Source organism: Myxocyprinus asiaticus, chromosome 33, assembly GCF_019703515.2.
Source record: "Myxocyprinus asiaticus isolate MX2 ecotype Aquarium Trade chromosome 33, UBuf_Myxa_2, whole genome shotgun sequence".
NCBI lineage: Eukaryota > Metazoa > Chordata > Actinopteri > Cypriniformes > Catostomidae > Myxocyprinus > Myxocyprinus asiaticus.
Genome location: NC_059376.1, coordinates 739,648 through 750,397, shown reverse-complemented (window position 1 = coordinate 750,397; position 10,750 = coordinate 739,648). Strand labels below are relative to the sequence as shown.

At 37.9% G+C, this 10,750-nt stretch overlaps 1 protein-coding gene across 3 annotated transcripts in view; it reads left to right on the top strand.

The window, feature by feature from the left end:
• Positions 1-10,035, top strand: part of LOC127424028 (ubiA prenyltransferase domain-containing protein 1-like) — a 10,589-nt gene extending 554 nt beyond the window's left edge. For 2 of the 3 annotated variants that reach the window (XM_051668805.1, XM_051668807.1), the window contains exons 2-3: positions 640-1,259; positions 7,290-10,035. In XM_051668805.1, the coding sequence (XP_051524765.1) occupies positions 686-1,259; positions 7,290-7,777 (1,062 nt within the window). In that variant the 5' untranslated portion in view covers positions 640-685 and the 3' untranslated portion in view covers positions 7,778-10,035. The remainder of the gene's footprint in view (positions 1-639; positions 1,260-7,289) is intronic. The other variant, XM_051668808.1, reaches the window with a different exon arrangement.
• The last annotated feature ends 715 nt before the right edge of the window (positions 10,036-10,750 follow it).

Genomic DNA, 10,750 nt, shown 5'->3' with positions numbered 1-10,750 from the left:
AAACATACTGTTGTTTAATGCTGTTTTTAATGAAAATACTGTTACAGTCTTCATAGGCCTAAAATACTGCATACATTTTCTAAAGGAAATATAGAAATATCATTTATTTTGGAGTGAAATGACACAGACATTTTTCGTGAGATTTACCTAGAAATACCATTGCGCTTTTTATTAGTGGCATGTCCTTGTGTTTTAGTGCGCATACATCATATAAATTAATATTATGTGGAACTGTACATTTTTAATAAGCTAAAATGTGATTTCAAATGATAGAAAAATGAAACGTACACTATCGCATATTATAAATGTAGTGTGTGAAGTTCTGTGTACATGTTTGAATATATGAATACTGTGAACACACCCCAGGTCTGGTTTGTTTAATAATTTTTCATCAGTTTTTAGTTGTGTAATATTTACATGTCATGTCAATAGTCTCGAGCCAATGGCGATTCTTTCTCCAATGTGTATGTACAGGGTTGAGCAGTGTAAAAACTGTTACTTGCATTGCTTTAGTCCTTCAGTTATTGGTTGATAATCATTCATTAGTCATAGTTTAATTTTCAAATCATGTGAATATTTAAAGACAAACATCTCCGATGCATTTCACTCGTGTTGACCTGTGCACATGTGCTTTAACAGGAGTGTCATCCTGATCTTTCTGAAGTGTGGGTAGATTGAGGTGACGATGGCATCTGACCTGAAGCAGACGAGCGGAGAGACCTTCGTGCTTTCAGGATCAAATGTGCTGAATGGAGGGAAGTCGGCAGGAGCTGCAGCCGTGCGGAGAAACCACACCAGCTGGCTGTCCCGAGTGGCCAGGATGGCTTCGGAAGTGCAGGACAAATGTGCAGCGTATGTGTTGGCATTGAGGCCGTGGAGTTTTAGCGCCTCGCTCACACCTGTGGCTCTGGGCAGCGCTCTGGCATACAAACTGGAGGGCTCCGTGGACCTCCTCGTCCTGCTGGTCTGTGCTGTGGCCGTTCTGGTGGTCCATGGGGCAGGGAACTTGGTGAACACCTACTATGATTTCTCAAAGGGAATCGACCATAAGAAGAGTGATGACAGGACTTTAGTGGATCAGATCTTGAAGCCACAGGACGTGGTGATGTTCGGGGCGGTGTTGTACTCGGCTGGATGTCTGTGTGCCACTCTGTTGTACTTCCTCTCCACACTGAAATTGGAGCATTTAGCACTGATTTATTTTGGAGGACTGTCCAGTTCATTTTTATATACTGGAGGTGAATATAGCAATCCGTTTTGTGAGTATGTCGATATTAGGGCTGGGTGGGCTATCAAGTATCCATGAACAGGGTGTCCACGGGTTATTAAAAAGCATGAAACAGTCTTAAATTACATTTTTACTTTTCTCTCCTTAAGTCATAAAGTTGAATGAAATTGTTTATTTGGAGATCTCTGTTGCGCAACGTGATTTCAAGTGTTTGCGTAGAATCATGCTTAAGTTTGATGTCACCCTTTTGATTTAGTCTGGCAAGAAGGACTGTGACAACATGGGGAAATGTAAGTTCTCTTAGAAATTAACTTGACACGGCATCTAAAAAACAGTGCTCCTGCACAAAGACGTTGAATAAACAGAAGCAAAGACGTTCCTTCTAGCGCGTTTACATAGAAAAACAAATGGTAAAATGGATGGTTGCAAAAGCGTTCGGTGTGAACAGCCCCTTACAGTTGGTGGAGGTCTTTGGCCATTGCATCTTGCTCACTTATTAGCATTTCTCAGATTAAGCAATGAGTTTGTCTGTAAAGGAGTTCAAGTTGGAATGTCTCGAGATCCTCGCGATCCTCATTCATTCATTCATGAATTCATGAGCCACTTTACCACCAAGTTCAGCCGAGTACCACTGCTATTTGGGAAGAATTCTACCCTACATACAGCTGTAATTAATGAGAAACACTGTGGTATATCGCTGTTATTATGAAGTTTGAGTCTGTGGTAGTATATATACTGTGGCACCAGTGCAAGTGTAACACCATGTTAACACAGAACTGTCTATTGAAGTGTTTCCCCCCCTCATTTTAATTTTTATTTGAGAATATGAACTGACTAAAACTTTTGTTATTTTTTATTTTATGCTGTTTTTTTAACAGCCAGGAATGTTCTTTGCAATAATATTACACAGTGCAGTATGGTTATATGTATTCAATGCGCCCACTTGTGGACTAAAAAAATAACAGCACTTTAAAAAATCAGTTGACTTTAAAATTTTAACTTCATTTGAATTTAGAACATTTCTAAGGTAAAAATTCTTATTTAGTTTCTCTGCCCAAGTGACAGCCCTAGTGAACAGGTGCACATGCAGGCTTCAAGTGTCTCACAGCGGTTCACGTGCATTGAGAAAGTGCTGCAGGTTTACACATGAGCACAATTCAAAACATCTGTAACTGCTACAACTTATTATACAAATCTAAAAAGGTCACAATATCCCAGAAATAAGACATATTTGTAATGAGGAACATTGTGAACTGACTGCACTTTCAGTTCTCATGATTATATTACTATTTTACACAAAATAAGCCTAATAATAATAATTATTATTATTACTACGTATAATTATGTATTATAATACAAATTCTACTGGGCTCCATTGCTTTGTATGGGGAGCATCTAAAGGAAAATTGTTAAATATTATTCTTGTGTTCATGTAGTGAAAACTAGATTTTTAGTTCATGCATTAAAGTTGCTGTTAGTGATTTTAGCGTACTGAAGCTTTCACCTGAGTGAGCTGTTGAATTAGCCACACCCCCTCATTCCAAAACCCCGCCCTCCAATGATAATTTGGAGACCAAAACCGAGCAAAAGTGCAGCATTGTTTGTTCCTGTGGCTGTCAAATTCATCAGTGGCACAATAGTGCCATCAACTGACAAACATTATGAATCATAGCCTCAATGATCCGCTTCAAATACAACACTATGTGAATAAGCACAATGATTGACAGGTGAAAAGCGTCAGTATCTGCAGTCCGCGGGCACATTTTTGTCTCTAGCTGTCACAAAGACCGATGAGATATCTCAGGACACTTATTTCATTAATAACTTTAAGGACATTTTTTTGCATACTTTTCCATGAAAAAAATCGCTTACAGCACCTTTAAACACATGGCTACTGTGACTGTTTGGTTGAAATGGTTCCACTGATTTAAAACAAAAACAAATCTATTTCAGAGCAAATACATAATTTTAAGAAATATACTGTATACAGTGCATCCGGAAAGTATTCACAGCGCTTCACTTTTTCCACATTTTGTTATGTTACAGCCTTATTCCAAAATGGATTAAATTCATTATTTTCCTCAAAATTCTACAAACAACACCATAATGACAACATGAAAAAAGTTTGTTTGAAATCTTTGCAAATATATTAAAAATAAAAAACGAAAAAAATCACATGTACATAAGTATTCACAGCCTTTGCCATGACACTCAAAATTGAGCTCAGGTGCATCCTGTTTCCAATGATCATCCTTGAGATGTTTCTACAACTTGATTGGAGTCCACCTGTGGTAAATTCAGTTGATTGGACATGATTTGGAAAGGCACACACCTGTCTATATAAGGTTCCACAGTTAACAGTGCATGTCAGAGCACAAACCAAGCCATGAAGTTCAAGGAATTGCCTGTAGACCTCCGAGACAGGATTGTATCGAGGCACAGATTTGGGGAAGGGTACAGAAAAATCTCTGCAGCATTGAAGGTCCCAGTGAGCACATTGGCCTCCATCATCCGTAAATGGAAGAAGTTTGGAACCACCAGGACTCTTCCTTTAGCTGGCCGCCTGGCCAACCTGAGTGATCGGGGGAGAAGGGCCTTAGTCAGGGAGGTGACCAAGAACCCGATGGTCACTCTGACAGAGCTCCAGCATTTCTCTGTGGAGAGAGGAGAACCTTCCAGAAGAACAACCATCTCTGCAGCATTCCACCAATCTGGCCTGTATGGTAGAGTGGCCAGACGGAAGCCACTTCTCAGTAAAAGGCACATGACAGCCCACCTGGAGTTTGCCAAAAGGCACTTGAAGGACTCTCAGACCATGAGAAACAAAGATTGAACTCTTTGGCCTGAATGGCAAGCTTCATGTCTTGAGGAAACCAGGCAGCGCTCATCACCTGGCCAATACCATCCCTACAGTGAAGCATGGTGGTGGCAGCATCATGCTGTGGGGATGTTTTTCAGTGGCAGGAACTGGGAGACTAGTCAGGATCGAGGAAAAGATGAATGCAGCAATGCACAGAGACATCCTTGATGAAAACCTGCTCCAGAGCGCTCTGGACCTCAGACTGGGGCGAAGGTTCATCTTCCAAGAGGACAACGACCCTAAGCACACAGCCAAGATAACAAAGGAGTGGCTCCGGGACAACTCTGTAAATGTCCTTGGGTGGCCCAGCCAGAGCCCAGACTTGAACCCGATTGAACATCTCTGGAGAGATCTGAAAATGGCTGTGCACCGACGCTCCCCATCCAACCTGATGGAGCTTGAGAGGTCCTGCAAAGAAGAATGGGAGAAACTGCCCAAAAATAGGTGTGCCAAGCTTGTAGCATCATACTCAAAAAGACTTGAGGCTGTAATTGGTGCCAACGGTGCTTCAACTTATGTGTTCAATACTTATGTACATGTGATTTTTTTTATTTATTTTTTTTATTTATTTTTTTTATTTTATTTGTAATAAATTTGCAAAGATTTCAAACAAACTTCTTTCATGTTGTCATTATGGGATATTGTTTGTAGAATTGAGGAAAATAATGAATTTAATCAATTTTGGAATAAGGCTGTAACATAACAAAATGTGGAAAAAGTGAAGCGCTGTGAATACTTTCCGGATGCACTGTATTGAATATCATCAAAAGCTGGAAAATACTGAGATTTGATGGATATATTGTGCAGGTCTTAAACCTCTCTAAAAAAAAAGGTCTTGAAAGAGGTATTAAAAAGTGTTACATTTGAAGTGCTGTTACCTGCAGATACCCTGATGTAACATTTTTACTGAAAATGTCAAATTAAACAATCATAATACCTTAAAGGAATATTCTGGGTTCAATGCAAGTTAAGCTTAGTCAACAGCATTTGTGGCATAATGTTGTTTTTTTTTTTTTTCTCGTCCCTCCTTTTCTTTAAATCCGTGTTCCAGTGAGACACTTACAATTGAAGTCAATGGGGTCAATTTTTGGTGGTTTAAAGTCAGAAATGTGAAGCTTATAATTTTATAAAAGCACTTACATTAATTCTTCTGTTAAAACTCATGTATTATTTGAGCTGTGAAGTTGTTTAAATCATCGATTTTTCAGGGCTCCAGACTAAAAAAATGACTTGGGTGCCATAGGCTCCTAAACTGAAACATTAAGGAGCCAGATCATATAATTGCTCTATTTGGATTGTTGTTCAGAAACAAGATAGAAAAGACAGCTGATAATAACCCATTAATCAGAGGTTTAATAAACAGTATATACAGTTGAGAATATACGTTCATAAATGTTCACACCCTTTCATAATTTATACAAATATAAGAGATAAGATTTTTATTTAGTTCTGCTCTTCAGAATCTACATTACAGATAATTACATATAGTATGCATATAGTAGTGTGTTGTCTTCTTGAGCATCAGTGAATTTTTGCACCTTGTGTAAATAGTCGTGTACCTCAGCTGTCCTAAGTGTCAAAAGCTGGATCTCATATATATATATATATATATATAAAGTGGTGCAGGACTTTTAATTACAAACAAGCCCGAAATACACATGGGACTCTTATTGTGAAATGTCTGTGCTCCCAGTTGTGAACACACTGACGGATGATTCACTGAGAAAGTGACTCTGATTCAATCTGCTAACCTGAGATCCTGAGTTCAAACCCTCAGTTCTTTTCAGGTGATTCATGAAAAAGACCCAGTACAGTAGAGTCATTTGGTCACGACTTTCTTGCGCTGGGTTTGGTGTTGCGTGCAGTCACAAAAGAACGGGTGAAAAGCAACTCATTGGTGGTGCGCACTCTAAAGATATATTCAATAACTCACAAGATGATATCTGACAAAACCGCATATAAACGCACATAACCTGACTATCGCCAAGGGTGACTACATTATAAATGATTGTCGCAATCAGTTATTTTAGTCGCAGTCTGGAGCCCTGGATTTTGCAGTCGTTTTACATCATCATGGCAACAAAGTTGTAAAAGTCTCTAACTTCACACAGATGTGGTTAGTAAGTGATTTTATCACAGTAAAATCATGTTTACACACATATTGTTTATGTCTTGTGTCTATACTTTTGAAACAGTGAGTATTTTAACGTTTACAGATTGACCCCATTGACTTCCATTGTAAGTGTCTCAATGGAACACACATTTTTTTTTTTTTTTAAATTTAAAGAAAAGGAGGGACAAGTCAAAATAAATTTTTTGTGGTAATCAACATTATGACACTGTTGATTGAACTTAACTTGTTTGGAACCAAGTATATTTATTTAATGAATTTAATTCTCTTTTTATTTGCCCATGGACTCTTAAAAAGTCTCATTTGACTAGTTTTGCAATCCTTCATTGTCTTGAAGGTGATTCTCACGAAACCTTTCCAGAAAATGTCCTGGTCATATTTAACCCCAAATCAATACAGCAAAAAATATTAAATTACATTTTGCATAAAGAAAATAAGGCCTACAATTATGACCATTAAGATTAGAAATGTAATTCTAATCACAAATAGCACAGATGCGGTAAAGAAGCCGTTCGACTCCACTGTTGTTAATATGAGCTCAACTGAAACACTTCTGTGAGACGCACGCTAAACTGAGACTATTCTTAAAGAGACAGTACTGCACTTGTTCTACAAATCAATGTATGTATTGCAAATAGTGCAAATTATGCATGTAAACAGTAAACACGTTCGATATATGTATACACATGCAATATCATATATGCAATTTCAAGACATCATATTTATTGATAGAATACATGGATTTGTATATTTAAAAAAAGCTAAAATGGGATAAATGATGAAAAACTACCGGTAATGATAAAAGAAAATTAGTAAAATAAATATTTTCATAATGTACCTAGTTAAAAGGTCCACTGTGTAATTAACTGCAGTAGCTGAGAGACAATTTCTTTCATATGTGAGCAAAATGGACATTATATCTGAAATATTGAATTGAATCATGAGCTTGTGAATCAGATTTGAATAGAATCAAGAAATCTGTATCCGCACCCAGCCCAAGTTTTCATGGCAATATGGATTCTGGTTTTATTGCTGTGAATTCTCACGTTTCTCTTGTGTGTTAATTCTAGGTATAGGACTGAAGTATGTTGCCCTGGGCGACGTGGTCATCCTCATCACCTTCGGTCCTCTGGCCGTCATGTTTGCTCACGCCGTGCAGGTGGGCTACTTGTCCGTTTTGCCGCTGGTCTATGCCGTACCGCTGGCGCTCAATACTGAAGCCATCCTGCACAGCAACAACACCCGAGATATGGACTCAGACAAGCAGGCAGGTATCGTCACCCTGGCCATCTTGGTGGGGCCCACGCTGTCTTACGTCATCTACAATCTGCTGCTTTTCGTACCGTATTTGCTCTTCTGTATCTTAGCCACACGCTATACAATTAGCATGGCTCTTCCGCTGTTAACGCTGCCCATGGCCTTCCCTCTGGAGAGGCAGTTCCGCCGGCAGTGTTACGCCAAGATCCCTCAGACCACCGCAAAGCTCAATTTGCTCATGGGACTCTTCTACGTTTTTGGGATTATATTGGCGCCGCAGGGGAGCTTGCCATTATTGTGAGAACTTTTTCCGTTCTTTTAAAACATTTGTCCTGTTTGTTTTAAACAACATTAGATTGTTAGATTTTTTTTTATTTTAGCAATGTTAATCTAAAGTTGAGAGACTTTAATTTATTGTTGTTTATTTATGTTTCAGAGTGAGCAAGCTCATCAGTATTGTGAAAGACAAACATAATGATATCTGTGCTTTTACATCTAGTTTACTAGTGATTAAACAGTTTCAGAGATATTCTGGACATTTCTCATTATTTCCTCATTATTTTTTTTAATGTTTTTTTAACATGAACGTGTTTTTTTAATGTTTGATTTGTAATTTTACAAAACCAACAAGAAGAGCATATTTCATGTCAAGTTTCAAGTACCAAATCTTTGAGTTCTGTGTAAGTCTATGTGGACACTAATACATTTTCTTTGGAAAACACATTAATTCCTCTATATTAATGCCTCTCATGCACACTAGAATGGGGTTTTCCTCCACCAAAAGCAGAGAATTGAAATTTAAAATGATTACTTTAGGAAACTGAAAACGGAGGTATCGGACTTTAACGGATTAGTACGGTTGCGACCTCAGTGTACAATAAAGGGTCCAGAGTGTATGGAGTATAATTAGTATCTGCTCAGTATTGTCATGAAGAAACGTTATCAGTACAGAAGTATTTAGTTATAGTGCCACTGACTAAGTGCTGTTTTTTGCCAAAGCCTTTCACAAAATAAATGTGTAAATCAGATATGCAAACTCCTCAACCTTTCTGTATAATTTGCCGTTTTGAAACCAAAATTGGTCACCATTGTGATTCATGCAGATCCGATGAGTTTTTGTTTTTGGGGGAGGGGGAGAGGGAGGGGTCGGTCTCCTTTGTGATTGATTACAGCAACGGCCAGTCACGTGCTTGGCTACAGCAGCGCGTGCACACAGTGAATCTGCGTCTGACAGGAATTGTGTGTGAAGGTCTCTGATGAAGCGGCCCTGAAACAACTGCATGACATTCAGTAAAATACCGAACGACTGAATGAGAGGGGCATGATGTTCATTCACTTTAGCATCGGCATGTGAGTCTACCTTGTTCATCATGGAGAGAAAAGAGCGGAAGAGCTATTAATGTGTAAAAGTGACTACACGTTGAGGGGCTTTCACATGCCAAATACATTAAAGTCTATGAAGTGACGTGTCAGCATAACCTCGGATCCAACTTCACACCAAAGTGTTTTTCACACACAATTTTACCTCTAACAAATGATATTTTTGAGAGTGCAAAGCTACAAGAAATATTTAAAAACTGTCCAAATTTATGAAGAGATATTGAATGTTTCTACCAAATACATGTTTTCAGTCTTTATTGTGCACATCTCCCACTTTCGTGCATCACAAGCTCGTAAATTCGCCCCTCCGTGACACTTTCTGCAGCGCTTGTCATGTGGAGGGCAAAGCGCCGCTTGACCCTGGCGTTTAGTGGAGCGTTGACACCTCGTCTCAACTCATGAAATGCACTTTAAAATGACGAAATGACATTATTGAAACTCAAAATTATTATTATTATTATGCTATTATTGTTGTCTTTTCTGATAAAAGTCATGCTCAGCAGTTTAAATACTGTAGGAAAATGACACAATACATCTGCTTTGTTCTTCTAATGCTTAAACATTCTAATGAAGTCAGTAGATTTGACATGCACATTTTAATAAAGGAGAAGGTAATGATGTAATTGATGCTCATTAAGATTAGAAATATTATATTGTTGTCTTTTCTGATAAAAGTCATGCTCATCGGTTCACAAACTGAAGGAAAATTATAGATCTCTTGATAGATTTCAGTTGTAAACAACTCAAAATGATTGAATGACTCACTCATAGCACAGAAGACAATCATTTGACATCTCCAGAAGTGGTCCCTGAACTAATCAGTTGAAAAACAGATTACATTTGTGAAAAGGAAGGAAGCCACACCAAAATACCCTTAATTTTTTGCAGCTAATTCTGCACAATTGTGCTGGAAATTTTCTGTACTTGAATCATTAAAAATCGCTGAGTTGGTTCTTTTAGGTTATTCTTTAAAAAAATATCCCTGGAAAACATGTTCGTGGTTCATGAGTTTGCATCCCTGGTAAATGTACCCCATTAAAGCTCCAGAGTTTAAAGGAAGGTGTAGAATGCTTTTCAGCCGGATCTCATGTAAAGGCAGTGTTTAAAGATGTATTTTATGGCCACATACTTTTTAAAATTATTATTATTATTTTTCAAATAAAAGAAATACCAAACCAACTACTGTATGTTCTCCTTCAGTTCACTGCACCTCAAGTAAAATAAAGCCATGGGAAAGTAGTTTTTAGTTATCATTTTTTTTTAAAGCCATTTGTCTTTTTTTCCAAACAAATAATTTATTTTTTTCTGTTTTATCATGTCAAGGTTTCCAACAAACAAAAAACTGATAATCAGAATTTTCTGCCTTAAGGATACATTAGATACTTTCTGTATTACATATGATCACATATCACAGGGATGTCAATCGATTACATTTTTTAAATACAATTAATTATATTAATTTATAACAATAAGATTAGACAACACAAAGTGGTTTCAGAAGGCGATTTATTGTTTATTTCCATATGATTGAACATAAATTGATCATTGGCCTATAGTCCACAGTAATCTTTTTTACAACTGAGTTTGTCAATTTATCCCAGGTAGACTTCTGAGACCCCTAAAGACTAGTTTAGGCTGCGTTTCCCAAAAGCATCGCAAGCTTAAGTTGATCGTAGAGACCATTGATGACAGTGGCATCTACGATCTACTTAGGCTTACAATGCTTTTGGGAAACGCAGCCCGAGACCCTGCTGTCGGTATGTTTTCTGTACAGTTGAAGTTATGCTTACTGCCACCTGCTGAACGAGACACAAAAAACATGGAGGTGGTTCTACCAGCTTGAATTGCTTTGTTGGTAGGAAAATTCCTTATTAACGTGGCATGATTAATTGCA